This window comes from Musa acuminata, chromosome BXJ1-7, assembly GCF_036884655.1.
Source record: "Musa acuminata AAA Group cultivar baxijiao chromosome BXJ1-7, Cavendish_Baxijiao_AAA, whole genome shotgun sequence".
Lineage (NCBI taxonomy): Eukaryota > Viridiplantae > Streptophyta > Magnoliopsida > Zingiberales > Musaceae > Musa > Musa acuminata.
In genome coordinates, this window is record NC_088333.1 from 38,195,884 (window position 1) to 38,216,579 (window position 20,696).

The 20,696-nt window shown below is 38.9% G+C and overlaps 3 protein-coding genes across 8 annotated transcripts; 1 reads left to right on the top strand and 2 right to left on the bottom strand.

Annotated features, from left to right (window-relative positions):
- Positions 1-208: 208 nt before the first annotated feature.
- Positions 209-5,692, bottom strand: LOC103992363 (zinc finger protein CONSTANS-LIKE 10). 2 transcript variants are annotated; one of them, XM_065192761.1, is made up of 6 exons: positions 5,538-5,692; positions 3,813-4,510; positions 3,035-3,259; positions 1,971-2,075; positions 1,771-1,843; positions 209-954 (listed from the first exon to the last, which is right to left on the bottom strand). In XM_065192761.1, exons 2-6 carry the CDS (start codon positions 4,389-4,391, stop codon positions 893-895), a joined length of 1,044 nt encoding a protein of 347 aa, XP_065048833.1. In that variant the 5' UTR covers positions 4,392-4,510; positions 5,538-5,692; the 3' UTR covers positions 209-892. The 2 variants fall into 2 exon arrangements, with proteins under 2 accessions (XP_065048833.1, XP_009410304.2); XM_009412029.3 differs by having other exon boundaries at positions 1,771-2,075.
- A 7,090-nt stretch (positions 5,693-12,782) lies between these two features.
- Positions 12,783-14,756, top strand: LOC135679245 (BTB/POZ domain-containing protein At1g55760-like). 2 transcript variants are annotated; one of them, XM_065192764.1, is made up of 4 exons: positions 12,783-13,234; positions 13,534-13,718; positions 13,795-13,913; positions 13,989-14,756. In XM_065192764.1, exons 2-4 carry the CDS (start codon positions 13,622-13,624, stop codon positions 14,592-14,594), a joined length of 822 nt encoding a protein of 273 aa, XP_065048836.1. In that variant the 5' UTR covers positions 12,783-13,234; positions 13,534-13,621; the 3' UTR covers positions 14,595-14,756. The 2 variants fall into 2 exon arrangements, with proteins under 2 accessions (XP_065048836.1, XP_065048834.1); XM_065192762.1 differs by having other exon boundaries at positions 12,785-13,234; positions 13,570-13,718.
- Positions 14,757-15,097: 341 nt separating this feature from the next.
- Positions 15,098-19,790, bottom strand: LOC103992365 (KH domain-containing protein At5g56140). Of its 4 annotated transcripts, none has more exons than XM_065192765.1 (7): positions 19,644-19,790; positions 19,026-19,111; positions 17,293-17,444; positions 16,445-16,564; positions 16,245-16,361; positions 15,649-15,792; positions 15,098-15,573 (listed from the first exon to the last, which is right to left on the bottom strand). In XM_065192765.1, the coding sequence occupies exons 1-7, from the start codon at positions 19,655-19,657 to the stop codon at positions 15,424-15,426; spliced, it is 783 nt and encodes a 260-aa protein (XP_065048837.1). In that variant the 5' UTR covers positions 19,658-19,790; the 3' UTR covers positions 15,098-15,423. The 4 variants fall into 4 exon arrangements, with proteins under 4 accessions (XP_065048837.1, XP_009410308.1, XP_009410309.1 ...); XM_009412033.3 differs by having other exon boundaries at positions 19,575-19,790; XM_009412034.3 differs by having other exon boundaries at positions 17,293-17,441; positions 19,575-19,779.
- Positions 19,791-20,696: the final 906 nt, after the last annotated feature.

A 20,696-nucleotide genomic window follows, 5' to 3' on the forward strand; every position in this document is an offset into this window, starting at 1 on the left:
AATACGATAAATAGAAACATCTCCACAGTTGACTTTATAGTCGGACCAAAAAGAAAGGTTGAGCTCATCTTTGGCATCAAGAAAAGGAATACTGCAAGGCAAGCAGGTTTTGCAGTTAAACCACCTTGTCGATAAATTATAGTAAGGCAAGAAAGCTTGGAAAGGCATTGCATTCTCAGAGCATGTTTCATGAGCAAGAAAGCCAGGATTAATAACCAGAAGCCATAGCTTGGAAAGGTATATTTACAAGTTAAAAGTAGATTATCCTCCGAGCCTCTTGTTACATATACACTTCCCTTTCACAAGTGAATATAGATACAAGGTGATATCTCCCTTCCACAACAGAAGAATAAAAAAGAGTTTTGGATATAGACACATCTGAAATAAAAGCCAAACCTGGAAGCAAGACACTACAACCGCAGAGTGCAGAGAGGTCATTGCGTACCAACTGGTCCTTAGATGAGTCCGAAAAAAAAGGAAGTGTTAGAAGGATTAGTGTAGATGAACATAAGTAGCGGCTCTTAGATGGACCGATCAAACACTCTGGTTATCCAAAATTGTAGCACATATATGCACCAGCCACCATGCAGGGAAAAAATGGACAACATGTGCAAGATTAATGTGGCCATCTTACAACGGAAAATTTGTAGATGGAGTTACCTCTGAAGCTTAGGAGAAGTAATTCCAATTCCAATTTATTCAGTTGCCAATCAAATTGCCTTTCTTATTTTCCTTTTCATTCCTTATAACGGGCGATGGGCAGCCAATCTCAATTTTTGGTTTCTCGAAAGCTTAATATCATAGTAGGCAAAATGCTGCTGTACTCAACAGCTTCTTGTTTCGGAAAGTGGATCATAGTCATAAGCTTCACCGGCCTTGACAAACCGCCCCTTCACCCTTCGTCTGACATCTGCTCTAGCTTTGCGTGAAGCATACCTGATTTTTTTCTCAAACCTGAAAGAGGAGAAACTGAGAATTTAGTCACATATGCTCCCTGAATAATTACAAGTAGACTCTAAATCTAGATCTTTATGTACACAAAGTTCATATATAATTGGATACAACCACGGATCCAAGGTTATAGAATCCTGCAGAACAAGCAGCAGACAAGAGCATGAATTTTACACGGCTAAGTGGACATAGGTGCTTTTGAGAGTATTTTTGGCACAAAGATGCGTTTTCTTTTGGGCATCCAGAGACAAGTTGGAAGTGATAACTAGGAAAGGCCCTATTCTCACTAGCAGGATGAAGCAGACTGATAAAATTTTATCCTATGGTCTAATCCACGCTCCTCCACATCTTCAATATCTTGAAACTCAGAATTACTGGGGGTTATTAGACAGTATATACATACAAATATCATATATATGATATTTTTTTCTCACTAGTAGTTGCCCAAGATCAACACAAACTCATGCTGTTTGATCTAGCATTTAAGCATTACCACCCTTTGTTGCATTTAAATGCACCATCCTAGAAAGGGAAATATATTTTAATTGCACAAAGAAGTTTGTCTATACGGTTCAATGACCAGGAATTCAAGAGTGTATATTTAGAGAAATGGTTGTGCCGGCTTTGGCACATAGCATCAGCAAACAATACAAATCCATGACAGATAGGCTGTTTCAGTGACTCGAACCTTGGTCTCCCAAGTTGCAAAGGAGCAACCTTACCGACCAGCATGGTAATCCAATAATAGGTGTTCAATTAACAGATAAAGGCATATAAATTCTTTGGAAGTCTGCTTTGAGACTCATGATCTGAACTTACTTGCGAGTTTTCTTCTTTTCCTTGTAACGGATGAGAGCACTTTCCCTGTTAGATGTAGGCAATGAAGAGCTTCCTGGACCAGCATGGTAACAAGAAGGCTCACCTGTTAGAATCATTCCCGACATTCCACAATCTTGATATTCTCCTGCACTGCTTTCACCAGTCACACCAGAAAAGGAAAATGATAGAGTGGACTGCACCTGGAGTCCTGGTAAAGCCAGGCTAGATTCTGCATTTCCTTCTGGATTTGACATTGCAGGATCAGCAGATACTGCATTACCGCATGTTGCTTGCATTTGTTTAACCTGCCCATCAGATGATTCTTGAGAATGATATTGAGGACAGCACTAATAATTCTTAGTTCAAATGAATTGAATAAAAAGAAACATGAGCAAGAAAGAGCACTAAAATTTAATTAGTTCACGCAGAAATGACAGATAAAAGCAAGTATCACGCTTGATAAGTTTTTAATCAAGTAGCACATTCTTGCATTTGGATGAGTTTTGCAGGATAGCAGAGGGTGGGTAATTAAGAACCACTCGCATCATTGAATTTTCTTTTTCTTCTTTTTCAGCTGCTGGCAGCAATAGGTCAGTCGAGACTGGTTGAAATTGGCTAATTCCAGCTGATTCTGATTAAGTTCCAGGCTCTTCAGCCATCTATATTATGATTCAGCCAAGAATCAGATGTTCTCTGCCAGGTTCTAATCCTCGCTGACCAATCCGGTTGGGATCATACAATTAGGCAAGCCATGACTTTAATATTAGCAAAAGAAGTTTGTCATCATGATAAAATAAATAAATAGTAACTCGAGTTAAATCAAGATGAACTTACTGTTCTAAGAGTACCACGGTAGGTAGAATATGTCCATACAAACTGAAACCTATATGTCAGAGATTTAATTCAATAAATATTTATCTGGTTTGTAATTATTCAACCATGACATTTATCCCTACCCCAGATACCAGTTCCATCAAAGCTCAAAATTCCTTCCATGAGTTAAGCATTCAAAAGCTAATGAGAACTTATATTTGAAATAGGACCAAACCTAATAGTTGTATTCTACTAGACAAACAACTAAGCATTGGTCCCCAATAGATGGCAACAAGCTAAACATTACATAGGCAATTCGTAAATCTAACATGCAATGAATAAAGGAGCTGGAGCATATGAATGACACAATTTCATCCAATAACTAAGAATTCAAGTTATGATTTTTCACTTTGCAATGTGCTACAACAGCGGAAAAAGCTACATGATATACCTCTTCGGCAGATTCACCATGGCAAATGGAATTAGTAGCAGAGTTTTCCTTCATGTCAAAAAAACTATCAATTCCAGCATCATCAAAAAGATCCCCTGTTTGGTTGTGTGATGCACCAAAGAGTTCTTCATAATTCTCGAATGTCATGTCTACATCGCCCATTGTGAAACCTTCATAGAAATCATCTTTACAGAAATCAACATCATCTGTCCTGGGACAACTTGTCTGGACACAGTCAAACAATTTAAAGTGATTAGCAGTCGCATTAGTAAAAAGTTCTTTTAGGTATGCTCGATGACAATTCAAAAGAGCAATCATTGTCTTGAAGTTCACAGAGACCGTTGATAACTGCACTGGTTTTTTCATAATTTAAAGCTATACAACTTTCTTGGCGAGAATGTGCATTGTGTCACAAAATAAAACAGAAGATGACGGCCACGTATTCAAATAAAAGGTTCTGTAATAACTATCTAGAAGATTAACAATAAGCCAGACCTCAATAACATCATTGTAGCATTCATTATAAAGCAGCACAGAGACTATCTCATATAACTCCTCCATAGTGTTCAGAGAAAGGGCACACAACTTCCATATATTTATCACGAAAAATCCTTAATCATGGTTTGCCCAAAAAGAATAAACTTGACTCTCAAATTGTGGAAAGAAGTTCCATTAGAAAGCATAGGAGTTTGCATTTCACAAAAAAGTGCAATAAATTTGCATCTCAATAAATTAAAATTTTGAAGCTACTAATATGCACTAAAAAAATCTGATGTACCTTGGGTGTAGTTGAATCCATTGAACCAGCTGGTCGATCAGCACTACATGACATAGCATTTAATCCAGATGCTGAAGATGACTCCACCCAGGGATTGGCCTTCTCAACAGCTTTTATATCATTCATCTTTCCAGTGCTGCCGAGATTGGCAGTACTGCTGTCCTCTGGAGGTCCCCAACAATTGGTAACACTGTTCTCATTGATAGTCATCAATCCTTTCTCAAAATCAGGTTCTTCCATATCAGGAAATTCAAAGAAGGACCAGATTCTAGAAAATTCTGCTGCTGATGGGCAGCCTGAGTAGCAGTTGATAGTCTGCCTCTTGTGTTCTGAAGTCAATGCCAACCCATCATGACCATTCCAATCACAGTTTTGGCAAAGCGAAGCATTTTCTTCTATGCACCTTACTATAGCAGGTTGGGTAGTGCATCTGTCACATAAAAGTGTACGCGAGTGCCGCCGAGAAAGTGCATTTGCAGAATGAATATTACGGTCACATGACAAGCATAAGGAAGCAGCATCAGACCTGCAGTAGACCACAGATCTTTGCTCCATGCAGAAATCACAAAGACGGCCCATGCTAGTTCAATGGACAAAAGATAGCTGAACAAATCAACACAGTGAGCCTCTAGAACACTTCCTGTAATATACAACACAAGCTCCTCCTTCTCCAAGAGACTTCATAAGTGCAAAAGCCACTAACGTCCACATGCCAAAGAAAAGGAATAATAATCAAAGATTAGAATGACATGCCTATAAAGTAAAGAATATCATGGGCTTTAATAAACTAAATCGTTCTATATAAAACAATTACCTAAATCATGAAAACGTAAATTCACGATGCACCAGGGAAGTTCTATAAGTATTTAAAGAGTAACACGACCGCAATGACTAACATGAGTACAACTCTAGCCATCACCTAGGTAGGCTGGAGGTTGAGCATCTGGAAGGCTTCCGTTTGGTCAGGTTTAATGCCTAATTCATCCGAATCTTGAAAGCAAATATAAACAGATATATACAGCTCTTCAATTTTACAATTAATTAGTTATTGTCTGTCATCTAGACATTTTCCAATAATCGGACGTGAGCATCCAACAGACTATTTCATGGCCCAGAAGTTTCCATGGCATAAATTTTCCTTCAACTGAGTCCCAAACAGAGGAAAAAGTCTAAAATGAAAATAGAAGTTAAAGTCAAATCAAGTTGAAGGAGAAATTTCATATTCTATAAGTCGTTAATACCATCTCCAGTATCTTAATGGACTTAGATAACCTCTCTTACCTAAAATAGCAACCTTTTCTTGGATCATTCTCTGCCAATAATTTTCGTAGATAGGAGAAGCTATAACCACATACTATAAACAAACTGATCTAAAGTGTATATACTGTTCTCTCACGTTTATATAAAATCCAAACATTTTACGGCAGGAAGAAGTATCAAATCTCATGATGAACTTCAAAAAAAAAGAAAAAGAAGAAGCAATACTCTAATTTGAACCCCCAATTAAAAAGAAAAAAAGATTTTCTGCAACAATCAAACTGTATCGAGATTCAAAACCAAAGAAAGATAGAGAAAACATATCTGTTCCCTTTCAAGATCAAATCTTTGCTAAAACGCCTCAGTATAAAATAATAACCCGAGACATCACTAACTCTATGCAGCTACAGCGGCTAAAATCAAATCCAACGTCAAAAGAAGATATGTAAATCAATAATCAATCATTACCGATCCCGAACGGCCTTCGCGAACCGCAAGCTCCCTTCCTCCGTGGCAAGAAGCAGAGAAACCCTAGCGTAGGATGAGCGATTTGAGGAGACCCGATTCCTCTTGGGGGGAGTAATTTAGATAGAGATGAGCAGATGAGACGAGCCTGTGGGACTAAAAACAAGGGGAGGCCTAATGGGGCGGCCCGCTGGGACCCTTGAAAAGTGCAACGCCGTTGCACTTTTCAGTGGCATTGATGTAATAACATAATTCGTTTATAGCCTAACAGTAACTTTTCGTCCACGTACGTTCGACACGAAGCCACGACTAGCTGTATACCGAAACCGTTGTCGACGGTTGATTACCGTAATACCCTCACAGGTTAGCGAAACTATCCGAACTGCCCCTGACTCTCCAAACTGACACTGCGGGCCCACTCGTCGATGATGATCCAATCAACGAGCAGCAGTCGCTGTGACGGCGGGTACCGCTCTCTGTAGGGCGATGCCTGTGACTTTGGTCGCTCATTCCTTGCGATTGTCGAAGCCAAACATGGCCGGCCGGGATCGATCTACTCGGGAGCCGCGATGGAATCGTCAACGCGTGGAACACGCGCCGAGCGATGGCAACCGTCGGATGATCTGCCTACGGCGGTGATTTCGACATCGGAAACGCGTGCCGCGTTGCCCTATCTGGAAGGAGGGACGGAGCACGCGGGGATGCTTCGAGCTTTCATAAGCTTGCACACACCGGGCGCCGAGAGCCGATCACGGCGGTCAGATAAAGATCCGACGGCTCCGAGGAAAAGACCGGCGTGCGAAAGGGGCGAGACAGTACTTTCGCCGCGCCGTCCTGTCGTAGGTATCGCACGAAGCGCTGCCGACACGTGACGGGGAAGACGGTGGGACCCGCGCGATTGGAAGCATGAGCTGGCAGTGTTATCCGTAAAGCATCGAAAAGTGCGCTTAACTGGACACGTGTCAGCAGGACAGGAGCTGCTATGGTGCGGACCAATCGGACAAGCGCGGTGGCCAACGATTGGACGGCACGTGTGGTTGAGAACCAGCTTCGCGGAGATTCACGCAACTTTTGATGGTGGGTGACCGAACCCACAAAGTTAGATGCTTTGGATTCTTGGGAATAAGATTTATGCTCGGGGAATAATACATGCTTTACGATGCATTTGTGACTGCAAATTACATAGTTTCATGTTCATTGCAAGTCAACTATTGATTGATATTGAATCGGATCAAAGCATGCAGGAATAGATCTCCTAGCTGGGGGAGGAAGAGGATTCTTTCAGGGTAATCCTCGTCTGCAACTGGAGATGACGACGACGATAAATATGGATCAATACACGAACGATAAGATACAGATTTCAAGGAGAAGACAGTCGAAGTTTACCCTTACAGTCGATGCCTTATAGAAGCTTGACACTGAGCTGGTATTTCCATCGGTGCTTCCAACGCAAAGCTCGCCTCCTCCTTGCTCATCGTGATGTTGTTCGACATCATCTCTGTGAAGTCTACAAACTCTGCAAGCAGAGGAAACAAAGAGTGGAGTTCATCAAGGAGGTTCTGCTTGAAGCAATTCACTGTCATGTATACAACCTGGAATGTTCTTGAGGGTATATGATCATCGAATTCTTTCATTAGTTCCCATGGTTTATCCCCAACTCCAGCCAAAATTATCGATAATGGATACTTGCTTTATTGATGAATTCGATCAGCAGTGATCTGCAAAGTAGCAGAGAGACAATCTTGATCATGGTCTTTGAGAAATGCTCGCCTAGCTTCAACCATGGTTGCAATGGTATCTTCCTCTTGTGGACTATAGTGACCGATCTCGACATCGACGCTTCGACTCACCTAAACATACAAGCGGCGAGATTTTTCATCAGAGAGTTTATATCCACGTAGTTGGATTGGTAGGAAGACAAACCTGTCCATCCGCTATGATGAGAAGTACATGGTACTGACCACCACTCTCATCAACAATGCTCACAACAGTCTCAATTATAGGAGCAGATGATGTTGGCCCTGCTCCAACCACAGGAGATGGCGTGCACTCAAATCGCAATGATCATTAGTTTACCAAGTTGCAGATGAGAGGACATTTCATGCCAACCTGCAAGTTTGATTCCAGGAACTAATTCTCTGTAGCGCTGCTGTGCTTCCCTGAATCCATCGTGTTGCCATGATAGAAGCCGAACACCTCTTTGTCATGAGTTGTAATCCATTACATGAGAGGATTACATAACTACATGACCAGCGGAGCTGTAGATTGAGGAGTATCTTCTATGAACATACTGACCATCACCAAAGTCAAAGCATGGTATAAGACTGCAATCATCAAAATCTGAAGGAGTTCTGCCTATAATAGATATTGCCTGCTCATAGGGGTTTGGCACACTTCCTATGTCATGCAAGCTTCTCCTGCCAGAAGATGATTTACCTGGAATAAAAGGTATCAGCATAGCTTGCTCAATGAAAAGAATGAGAGACTTAGTAGTGTTAGCATACCTTCAGGATTAAGAAAATTTTATTTGTTAAATGAACTCAGATATTGTAATTTCTTCACAAACATATTGCACTTCTAACACCTTCAGAAGAGTTTATCATTCTTGATTTGAACTGGTCTTACTCTTTCCTAAATGGAAACAGTGTGGAAGCTTGACCTTCCATTCTACAAACATCATGCCTTTGTGCCACAAAATTTCTTCCCACATAACCTCCTTTTTCAATCTATATATATATTGACTAAAACACATATACTTCACCTATTTTGCATCTGATATCATTTTGTGACAATTCACCTATTTTGTTGTTCTACCTAACTTTATGGGCTGTATTTGCAGAGGAGACAACCTTTCATGAATTAGGCTCAAACAAGTTATGTTTGTACTAATACTTTTAACTTTAAACTAGGTTTAGTACTCAATCGAGACTCATAAACAACAAAGCATGTAACAATAACCTGTCCACTCATTGCTCTTTGTGAAGTCAATGCCAACTATGAGATCTGAAGATCCAAGGCCAGCTGATCTTAAAGCTTTTGTCACCTAAATGCCAAAGGATAAAGTCTCAGTAAGCTATGCCAGTTGTTGACAGTGTACAAATACATCACACTTCTGCAGAAGAAGTGCTTCAGCTTTGTGTAAGTTTTCAGAGATTGTTATCTGAATCTGACATTTAGTCAATCCATTTATCAGATATTGGTGAATAATTTTCTTTTATTCCATCTCAAGTTCTTGTTTCTCAGGAATGCACTTCATTTAAATCAATATTGCTCCAGTTAAGTAAGTCAATTATGTAAATATACTTTGATTATTATGGTATCTGTTCCAGTGAGTTGCATTCAACATCCATTGCATTTACTGCTTTTAATCCACATGCTCTATCATGGCTTTGATGCCTCCATGACCTTGTTGATTAGCTTCCTCCTCCCATTCTAAACTCTGTTTTCAAGCAACAAAAAGAATGATTTAGGATAATACATATAAATCATGGATTAATATGAGATGAGAAAGCTTAAAAAGCCACTCTCCCCTGAAAAAGTTACCAATTTTCCCCGGCTATAGATTCATAATATCATTAGATCATGTTATGTCCAAACATAAAAGAAGGTAAGATTTGTTTAAATTATGTTGCAGTAGTGAATTGCTATAAAAAATATATATTTTCAAGAAAAAGCTAATAGAAAAATGAGGGTTAGTACATTATTATAGTTTTAAGTTTTCACTGAAGAAATCTAGTGAAGTGTTTGTGGAGGTGAATTAAGCATTTTTCCAATTAAAAAGCTATTTAGGACAAAAAAATAACATCAGCTGAACAATATCTATCTTATCATTAATAATGGTAGTAATATACAAAAAATATAATAAATCAAATACAGAAAATTATCAGGAAAGCTTCAACTAGTTTCTGAAACTGTCTGACATGCTCCCAAGACTTTATGAACAGTATTTTCTTTGGAAGATCACTATGAACAAGAATCAGGCTGGAAAGTGCTGTAAACTTGACTGACTGAAGCTTCCCAAGTCCCAAATGATTGGAAAGTGGTGTTGAAGCTGAATCACAAGAAATATATGGGATTTACACAACCATAATGATCATGAGGAAGAACAGCTGAAACTTGTCTATCAAGCAGTATAGGTTAGGGAGAAATCAAAGCCTCAACAGGATGGCTGGACTTGTATAGGTTTTCTGCATAAGCCATGAAACCAAGGATGCAAGAAGCAGCATTGACATGGGATGGAGATCATTATGGGGTTCTGATCATAGTTTTTTCTTCTTTGGTCTTTGGAAAGGATTTAACTGGAAGAAAGCATGAAGTTTCCTATATATGTTCTTTAATTCGTCGATCAGTGTTGCCTCTTCCCCTTCTAAATCATGATCTATGTCGTCGACTTGATAGGAGACCTACATGAAGCAAATGGATGGAAGCAGAGAAGGGAAGGAGGTCAAGTCAATACTTAGTGATGAAGGAATAAATCTTCCATTATCTTTGATTGGATGCAAACATTCTTCATGCCATTATAATGTCTTGTGAAGGTTCTTTACCTCTTCTTGTTGCACTTCCATCATAATCTTCCTGATGGCATTCCTGTATGTGAATTAGATGATGTGATTCAGATTTATCAAGTGGCTAATACATCACATCAAACTACTTTGAAGAAAAGGCTTTGGCTGGGTGTTTGACCACAGGAACTGCAGCATGATGGATGATGGAATCTGAGATATAAGTTCTTAATAATCATCCATTAATTTGATATATAAGTTCTTAATAATCACTAACATAAAATTCTTAAGCTCAGGTTATTGATAACAGACTCATCTATCTGACTATTATAAATTCATTCCATTCTATTTTCACTACAAATTTAGCTATTGAAATCTTATCCTTTTAAAGAATATATTGCTAAAAATTATATATATATATATATATATATATATCACTGTCCTTTTGGAAAGATCCAAAAGGTTAATTGGGCCATTTATCAAAGTCTTTAGAAAAATCCAGCAATTGTCAAATCATGCAACACACACCAACCCCACCAAGATTGAAATCGATAAATAATAGGACATTTACCAAGTTCATCATCATTTGATTTATCAAACGATTTGCAGCCAATTTGGAGCGTCCATTTGTTGCACCCCACTCGAGAAATAAAATGATGTCCTATCTTATCCAATTTTTGGCTGTAATTAGTTGCGTAATGCTTAGCAAATGAGTTGACGTGAAATGAAATATATGATATCATAGACAACATCATCTATATTTTTTGTATGGCAAGGCCGAACCAAAGATATAGTTTGCTACTCGAGTTTAGTTTTACATCAAAAGTTAAAACATTGTAACAACCAACATATCAACCATAGGAACTTATTAATCAAACATGATCGATAAGGGTTGAATATCTAATCATCTAACCGGATATACGTAAATGACACGAGCTTCGAGAGATACAAATATCATGCCATACCCCTCACTCAAAACATCCCGCAATCCCCTTTCGTCACTTATGATCTCGAATATAATCATTTCTAAATCATCTATAAAAGGGATCTCGCACTCAACATATTTATATACTCTTTTTCTTTCGATCTCACTAGTTATTCTAACTAGTTCAATCGATCTAACTAGTTTTCAACATTCTAACTTCAAAAATTGATTTGATCATCCGAGGACATTTATCGAAAATACTTCTGACCTAATCTTATAGAGTCAACATCTAAAAGCTATAAACAAAACATGAGACAATCTTGAAATGAATCTCGATTGGATCTAAATCACCACCGAACAACAAGAATTTGACCTAACAAATAGGTAAGTCTATTATAATAAACTTAACTTCGGCCATACATACAACATGTTAGATTTATATTAAGTTAGATTGCAATAAATTCTCAATTAAAAAAAACACCAAATCAACAATCAATCTTCTTCATTTGCATGGCAAAGTGGAGACACATAGTTATGGTTCATTATCATCCCTTCTATAGTTAAAACCAAAATGTAAGTGCTTGTTACAATGCACCACCTTTTAAATCACTTTCTAGATTTGGTCAATCTATATTGGGTTCAAAGTAAACTTGGCTTTGTATGTGCTTAAAACCATCCAATTGAATGAGAATATAAGTGCATCTCATTATGAGTTGTCACATGTGTCATTTGCCAATCATATAAGAGGCATGCAAACAACTATTTTTAGTAGTTGCAAATAAATTTGGCCAGAAAATTAATTTGAATGGTCTCTCTCTCTCTCTCTCTCTCTCTCTCTCTCTCTCTCTATATATATATATATATATATATATATATATATATATATATATAATAGCAGGAGATATTATTTGGGGAACTTGTCCTTGTGAAAAATGGACATAATGACAAATGAATATGAGGTGGGTGGTTGGGTAGGAGATTGCTTGTGATGGTGGAATGCTTGAAAGATTCCAGTGGTTGAGAATGGGCCATAAGGAATCAAAGATTCTTTTCTTGTCTTCTTGGAATCTCCAAAGGACAATGAAAGAAAAAATTTATAATAGTTTGTATCATCAATTTTTTCCTTAATAAATTAATAAAGGCATTATTAAAGGGCCCATGTTGAAATTCCACACACATCAAATTGCCTCTCAAATTGGAATCTTTACTCTTAGAAAAAGAAAGTTGAGGTCCTAATCCCACTCTTATATTTCTCAAATCAACATTAGTTGTTCTCCACCAAAGTGAATCTTCTGCTACATATTGATTACAGAGGAGTAACAAGGAACACTATTTTGCAGGGTCACCATCTTTTTGTTAGAAGATCACCATCTTGATTTAATCTACCTATGGCATTTCTCCTCTGTTTTGTATGTTAATGGATGAGCTACCACTACCTCCCATTTCAAGATAATCATGAACAAATGGATATATCATAGTAATTATAATTTGTTCTCTTTCTTATCAAGTTAAAGTAGTAGATTTTTATTTCTTGAATTCCAAATAAAAAATTCAGCATCTCCTTAATTCAACTTGCAATTGAGATGTTGAATTAATGATAATGCATACACAAATTGGAGGAAATATGAGACATAAATTGCATCAGATTACCTACGAATCATTTGTATGAAGAATATTGAATCCAAAAGCCAATGATGTTATGCTGGAGATTAATTTGGAGGACCGGAAAGAATAAAGCTTTTGGCAATAAGTGGAGTGGAAGGCAATAAAAGTAGCCTCTTTGGCTCTCCTCTGCTTTCACAGTATAAATCGTTACCTTGTCGCAGCCTCCACTGCAGTGGTGCGTAGAAGCAATTCGTGGGGCTTTGCGTGTTGAATTCCTCTACGTTGCTCTTCTGTTCGTTTCTGCTCTCTCTCTCTCTCTCTCTCTCTCTCTCTGTGTGTGTGCCGGTAGGAGTAGTAGTATTTGTGCTACTCTGTTTTGCCCTGTTTTGTTGGGTGTGTACATGAGGAGGGGGAGGTGGGGGAGAGGGAGAGGAAGAGGAAAGAGAAGTGAAGCTGGGAAAGGCGGGGGAGCTGCTGGGGATCTTCGACTGCATCAATGAGGTCACGGCAGCGATCGCGGCAGCAGCATCATCGTGGGAGGGCGAGATGAGCGAGCAGGCGTATCGTGTGGAGACGGCGCCGCGGCTGGCGCAATGGAGGATCGACAACATCTCCTCCTCCTGCACCTACCGCAAGTCCGACCCCTTCAAGGTCGGCCTCTGGAACTGGTACCACCACTACCACCACCTCCTCCTCCTCCTCCTCCTCTTCTTCTGCAATCTGCCTGTGAATCCTTCGATTGTAGTCGATTGGCTCCAAACCAGTCCGAGTTCAAGATCTCTCAATCGCAAGTTAGCAACTTCTGCAGATAAATTAAAGAAAGGCTTGATTTTGGAATCAATCACTGATTTGATTTACTAGAATTATTCTGCAACTTGGTATGGTTGGGAATTCTTTTTCGTTGGAGAGTTCTAATCCTTCAAAAGTATCCATTGAAGTTCTTTTGAGTTCAAGATTGCATCTTTAGGAGAGCTTGATGACCTTTAATTTCCGTGCCGAGAAGGTATCTCACAGTGGAGAAGAACAAGCAGCTGTACGTGAAGCTGTACCCCGAGATGTCGAGCCTAACAAGAGAGCAGCCACCGGTCGCCTCCTTCAACATCAAGCTCGTCTTCTCCTCGTCCCCTAATCGCCGGACCATCGTCCACCCAGGTCAGTGCTTCATGTCTCTTGCATCAGTGGCTCCTACGGCTGGCGAAACATTCGCTCTTACTCTTCTTATCTGCAGTCGTTTGTGACAAGCAGCTAAAGAACAACGATGACTTCGTGTGGGCAATCGACAATTCGTTCGCTGGCAGATTCATTATTGACATCGAGTTCCTCGATCTGAAGACTGTGCCTCCATCTGTAAGCAAACAATCTTCTTGCTCACCTCTATACATGGTTCTAATCACGGGCAATTACTGCTTCGTGGAACAACAGGGTGGCGAGCCGTCCTCCATCTGGTCCAGCCACCACATCGAGAAGCACTCAGAGAACACAGCCCTCGCCTCCTTTGCTCAGATGCTGGCCGAGGGCATCCACACCGACATCACCATCAACGCCGCCGCCGATGGCAGCATCGGCGCCCACCGCGCCGTCCTGGCCGCGAGGTCACCGGTCTTCCGCAGCATGTTCTCCCACGATCTCAGGGAGAAGGAGCTCTCGACGGTGGACATCTCCGACATGTCGTTCGAGGCTTGCCAAGCCTTCCTCAACTACATCTACGGCAACTTCCAGCCCGAAGAGTTCCTCCGCCACCGGGTAGCGCTCCTCGGTGCCGCAGACAAGTACGACATCGCCGACCTCAAGGAGGCGTGCCATGAGAGCCTCCTGGAGGACATTGACGCTGTGAACGTGCTCGAGAGGCTCCACACTGCTTACCTCTACGGTTTGCCCAGGCTGAAGGGTGGATGCATGAGGTACCTGGTGAACTTTGGCAAGATTTATGAACTATGGGATGACTTCAATGCGTTCCTACAGACTGCTGACAGAGAACTCATAGCTGAAATCTTTCATGAGATTCTTGTTGCCTGGAGAGGCTTCTAAAATCTCTTAGTTGTGTATAAGAAATGCAATTATTTGGCTCAAACCCTCTCTGTATGTATGTGTTGCTGATCAAACAATGTACAGAACTGTATCACCAAAAGTGTGTATGCATTCTTTAATTCAAGAACTTGCATGAAATAGAGAAACCTGGTTTTCATTATCTGTCTTCTTTGTTTGATTTTTGGGAATGTTTGATCCTTCATTGTGTTTTCATAAGAACCACAGGATGACCAGCTTTAAGCCTTGCACTGCAAATGATATCAGCTCCTAATGCATCTATGCTGAGATAGTCCACAATGTGATCACTGTCATAACTTTTTTTTTTTTTGCTTTAGTAGTCTTCATCAGTTGGGATAAAAAGTAAAGCTAAACTTAGCTTTCTTCATTCCCAACATCATCTTTTTCTAGTCTTCATGTATGCTCTGCAATGAGATATGTTGGTTGCTTTCTTATGTCACAAATCAAACACAGTTAAAGAAGTTTCTTAGAAGGTGCCAAATCTGTGTGCTAATGAGAAGTTTCTATTATGCAGCAAGTTATCTAATAAAAGAATACAAGTCATCATACAGAAACTACCACAGTAACATTTTTAAGGATCTTCCAAAACCAATGTTTTTCCTAATATAAAATCCCTTAACATATCTCACATTCGATATTGCACAATACCAATAAACCCAACGATCGAAGAAAACACACCGACGAAAGTGAAGTACGGCCAGCCTCGGTGCGAATGCCGCCGATGGCAATGCAGCGGTCAGTCGCCGGCAAGCAATCCCACAGGCGGACAGAATATGGTCCTCTATAGAGGGCCTACCAAACAGCAGCCATTTTACTCCCTAGTCTTGGCTCTTTTCATACTGAGACTGCTGTGGAAGGGGGAGACGGAACCCGACATGTGTGTCCCTTCATCACGAAGAGTGCCATTGATCATGGCAAGTTCTCGCAGTTGCTGCTGCTTAAAGAAGTCATGTGATTCCTCCTGAAAAATAAATATTCTTCTGCTTAACTTTTCAGTATCAAGAAAGCTAGAATTTGGGAAGGGGAAATAAAATACCACAGGCTTTAGCAAATCTTCAAGTATTTCACGAGCTTGCAACAGACGAGCATCAACAATTTCTACTGGCAGCTCAGCCTCTACCAGTATATGAAGTGGCTCACTCAAATGTTCATATCCTGGCTTCCCTCTCATCATCTCCTCCTAAGAAAAACACACTTAAAAGTCGGATCCCATTTCAAAAATCAATGACTATTTTTAGGAGACGGAAAAAGAATTAACAGTTCACTGTTGGCATTCCATTCCAAGTGGCAAGGAGTCTTGTTCCAGACAAGAAGAAAGTGCGAGTTAATTGGTAAACCTAAATTAGAGAAGAGAAGAAACAAACTTAAAAGTTGATATCACCTAAACCAGCAATTGACATAAACTTAGTAATCAATTGGATGCGAAATATGGTGTAGCATCTAATTCATGACTAACGAATGAAGAGAAAATGATCATAAACAAAAGGAAGAATCACTACCAACACTTTTTATGGGATCTCATTTACCAACACCATATACAACCTTTATTGTAGTTCAATTTTAATGATATATTGTTGAGGCATATATGTTTATTTAACATAGATTGTTGCAAAAACAGCATCAATATTTTACCTTGGCTAAATCTTTGATGCTTCCCCTCCCTCTTATAAGTATACGGCAGTCAGTGTTTGCCTCCACTCGCTTTAGGGAGTTTCCACGAGGACCAAGGAGCCGCCCAACAAAGTTATACTGTATAAACAGAACTAACTAGAATTGTGATGTGGGTTTGGATTGTAATAAAGCTCAAACTTAGGCAAAAAGCAGTAACTTACAGTAGGGTATTTGTCTATAGGTATATCGACCCTGATAGTTTTCTTCACAATAAGACCAGAGGCACTACTTTGAGAGCCAAGCCAACCATGTGCAGATGAAGGTTGTATCAACCCCAACCCCTGCATGTTACATCTAATCATTTTAGTGAAAGGAACTACAACAAACATGAGACAAGAGTATTGGACATAAATGAAATTCTAACAAATTTTTTTGCATGAATTTTAAGGATGTAAGGATAAAAATTATAAACATAAAAGATGAAAGTCAATAATAGTAAACTAGCAAACTATATTAAAATAAGTTGGAAAAGAAATGCAAATTCAAACAGCAATATCTATTTTTGTAAGGTCTTGCAGATAAATATTCCTTGTTTTTTTTTTTTTTTTGCAGTATGCAACTAAAATATATGTAAAATTTAAAAGATGCATAAGCAAATCCTGGAGCTACAGCATTGCAAAAGATAAAGTTAACATCAATCAGGAACACCAACTGAGGCATCACCAGAAACAGGATAATTATTGAAAAGCTTTGACTAAAAATCAACTCAAACAGCATAAGTGAATGATAATTCGACGCAACATCTGGCAAACATGCTTAACTCTCCTAAATTAGCAATCATGAAGCCAGAGGGTAAAGCTCTGGAAGAGACATATGAAACACTATAATATAGGTTAAGAACACAGAGAACCAAGAATAGGCATTAAGGTTAGCACAAGATGTTAAAACACCAAGATATAAAAAGTCAAACTAGGAGCTAATTCAAGTTAGCATGAGACTTCAAAAAAATCTTTCTGGAGAAGCAAATTTAGTTACAAAGAGGAATTATGTTAATGGTTAGTGTCCATACTTCAGACTGAAATGCTGATGCCCACCCATTCATCTCAGTTGCCCCTCCATTTGAAAGCAATCCTCCAGTAGTCATTGGGCTACCATGTTCAAGCCCACTTTGGTCTAAAAGAGATGCATTTCCCAAGAGCATTGTAACACGTAATATCTCTGCTTCAAAATGTCAATTTCAAGAATAAAATGTACAGGTTAGCATTTGTTATGAAATTAGTAATCTAAAAATGCACAGACACGACAGATTGTTAGTTTAAAATCAGTAGCACCGCTGATACTTTTGGTTAAAAATCTTAGGTTATATGCTATAAAATCTTTTCTTGGATTGACTAAACCAGTACAAGTTGTATATAAGCTACAACTACATTTGTAAAAGGGTGCCATAAAAGTCAAGCCAACATGCTGCCCATAGTGAATTACAAGCAAAGACGAAGCCATCCTTGGTATTTTGAGCAGAGGATTAATGGTTAAACTGTCGACCTCATTATGATATCAACTCTTATTTTTGAAGGTTTGCTGTCTTAAACATAGAAGCAGATGAAAGAAAGGATTTTGCGTTCAAGAATCTCCTTTTCATTATCATTGTGTCTGCAGCTACAATTCTTGATTTCACATTGAAACATAGCCTTCATGTTTTGCACTGAGTACATGACCAATCTCATGATTGTTTAAGGTCACATATTTATTTTCTAACATAAAAATCACCAGTCTCTAATGTGAAGCAATCCAACTCAGGACATCTCTAGAAAAGTACATGTCAACACATTAATGAATTTCAACTGTTTTGCCATCTCCGGTAAATAAAGGCAATGACCATTATTATAAGTGAAGCATGTCCTTCACCAATTAGATTCAGATCAATGAAGAATTGAAAGCACACAACAAGCACGATAGGTGCATGAAGAAAAAACAAAAAAGAAGGGAGGGAAACAATGTTTAATTGACAAGGAGAAAAATAGAGAGGCAAAGGAGTAAAGAGACAAACGAGAGATAATTTAGTGCAGGAACAAGAAAAGAACGAATCGTTCTGTGCAAGGAGAGGGAGGAAATAGGAGAGATGAGTGTAGGATGAAGAAACAACAGAAAAGGGGAAAGGGAGAGGAGCATAAGATAAGCAAACCAAAATTTCTTTTCCTCTTCAACCCTAGACATAAACTTCAAAAACAAAGAAGAAGGGTGACCAATTACTTTTTAAGGGTAAAATAGGAAGAATTATGGAATAAAGGGCCTTCTGTGGTCAATTCCAGATATAGGGGCTAGAGTTTTCTAGGTAAATCAGCCAATTAACATCCATTTTCCAAAGCCTAAATAGAATGAAAAAGATCTAAGTTTTCCAGCATAAACTAAGAAATATTTGCTCTACAAGAATTTCTAATTCCAAATGAGAGAATATCTCATCTGATGCACCCCAAAGGCGGCAAGAGAAATGATGATCATGTGCAATAATTGTGTGATCTCCAAATATTTGATTCTTTTCAGGATCAGCAATTCTAGTACTTAGAACATACATGTTCCTCAAATGCAAATAATTTGTTATACTTCTGTACGATGACAATGTCAACCATAAGCGAAACAAAAAACTACATAGTAAATACCCATAAAAAAGAGAATGCACTAAAGAGGGCTCAGATAAGATCCTCTTAATAGAAAAAACAGGGCATTAAAGAAATTTTGAAGGTTCAACAAGCTACCATTATAATGCATCTAAATTTACTAAAATAAGTTAAATCTGATACGTACCCTGGTTCAGTAGACGATAACTATGTGGAAGCACTGGCATAAAAGGACTCAGCTTATGGCGCTCGGCCAGTAATTCTGAGAGATACCTGTAAATATATCATCTCTTATCACTATCAACACTCCCAATAATGCAGAAAAAGAAAGATCCCTTGACTGAAATATCAGCAATTCTAGAAATATATTAGCAGATCTTGTGAAGAAAGTGCATCCAAAAGATCACTAAACAGGAAAGAGATCAACTCAAGTAACAGTAGAACTCTGTAAATAGACACCATGATGACAAAATGGCTAGAAGACTGATGATCGGATTTGAGAATAATTCCGAAGCCGGAACACAAACAAAGAGACCAAAAGATTTAAAGATCACAACTTTATGCTCAACAATCTGAACATAAAAGAGTAGCTCTCACAAATTAAAACAGCATGCTGAAAAAAAAAGGGAGTATAATAACCCCTTCATCGGAACTCTTAACAACGAAAGCCAAAATGATCGGTGACAACCACGTTTGGCAAAAAACGAGATTTTGGGAGGAAACATAGGCGCCTTACTTCTCCTGCTCGGCAAAGGCGCTGGCGGATGAGCGGATGCCGGAGGGGGAAGGGGAGTAGGCCATGTACCTGCCGGAAGACATGGTTCCGGCGAGATCGGCGGCAGTAACTGGCCAGGTTCGGGTCTTCGGCGATACGGATCCTGGCGAGATCTCGATGGCCTACGGCGCTCCAGGATCGGCTGGTGGAGAGAGGGGCCAGGAGGCTAGAAGGAGCACGGAAAGAAAGAACAGAAAGCGAACTATATATGAGAGATGGTAAAGAAGAGGGACAGGAGACAGACTCAATACAGTTCACTGTGTAGTACTAGTAGTAAGGGGTTTTAATTAAGCTTTTGTAATCTTTCCGTAATGTTTTGCAGAGAATTTACTTTGATTCTCCGGAATTCATGTGATTGCACATTAAATTGTATAAGCTTGATCTTTCCGTAGTTTGATTATCTACATGCACTATGAATTAATTAACACAATGAGATAACATAAATAGTTTAATATTTTTTCTCCTACTTTTTGAGAAAAAAAGATATTTAAAGTACATCAAGTAAAAATTTGTATATCTGTTATTTTTCCAACAGTTGATTTTAAAAAACAAAGAAAGAAAGGTCATGTTACATAATTAACTGTGATCCAACTTCAGGAAATTGTATGAAATTGATGGCATTTATCTCTCCACAGCTAAAATTTCATGTGATTGGTTGATAATTTAAAGCTTAACAAAGAAGTCACCTTCAAATATAAAAATTCAGATTGAACAATATTCTCTACTGTAGGGAATCTATTTGAAGGATGTTTTGTTGTGAGAATTCTTCACCTACCCAGAATGAACCCAGCATTTGATAGGTAGCCTTTTTAGATGCTAGAAAATAAAACATGAGGTTCAATTTCAATCTATGCTGTTCACAACTTTTGAATGGATGTTACTGGTCAATGTACAACCCTTCTCAGATGCATAATATAGAAGACAAAACATGAATATGTATCTCTGCTAAATTCACAATATGCATAATATAGAAGATAAAATGAGTTTCTATGATATTCCACAACTTCTGAACGATACTGCTCGTCAATTCAGCTGTAATATGAGTTTCTATGCTCAGTGGTACGGATCATGAAAGGTTTGTGC

What these genes read in the sequence shown, in the direction of transcription:
- LOC103992363 (XM_009412029.3), bottom strand. Translation starts at nt 4,391, where the DNA reads ATGGGCCGTCTTTGTGATTTCTGCATGGAGCAAAGATCTGTGGTCTAC. An exon ending in TGGATTCAACTACACCCAAG is followed by an intron (nt 3,260 to 3,812) that starts GTACATCAGATT and finishes GACTGTGTCCAG; the next exon opens with ACAAGTTGTCCCAGGACAGA. An exon ending in GAAAAGAAGAAAACTCGCAA is followed by an intron (nt 955 to 1,770) that starts GTAAGTTCAGAT and finishes CTCCTCTTTCAG; the next exon opens with GTTTGAGAAAAAAATCAGGT.
- LOC135679245 (XM_065192762.1), top strand. Translation starts at nt 13,113, where the DNA reads ATGAGCGAGCAGGCGTATCGTGTGGAGACGGCGCCGCGGCTGGCGCAA. An exon ending in AAGGTCGGCCTCTGGAACTG is followed by an intron (nt 13,235 to 13,569) that starts GTACCACCACTA and finishes CGTGCCGAGAAG; the next exon opens with GTATCTCACAGTGGAGAAGA. An exon ending in TGAAGACTGTGCCTCCATCT is followed by an intron (nt 13,914 to 13,988) that starts GTAAGCAAACAA and finishes GTGGAACAACAG; the next exon opens with GGTGGCGAGCCGTCCTCCAT.
- LOC103992365 (XM_009412033.3), bottom strand. Translation starts at nt 19,657, where the DNA reads ATGTCTTCCGGCAGGTACATGGCCTACTCCCCTTCCCCCTCCGGCATC. An exon ending in GCCTTTGCCGAGCAGGAGAA is followed by an intron (nt 19,112 to 19,574) that starts GTAAGGCGCCTA and finishes ATATATTTACAG; the next exon opens with GTATCTCTCAGAATTACTGG. An exon ending in AAGATTTGCTAAAGCCTGTG is followed by an intron (nt 15,574 to 15,648) that starts GTATTTTATTTC and finishes TTTATTTTTCAG; the next exon opens with GAGGAATCACATGACTTCTT.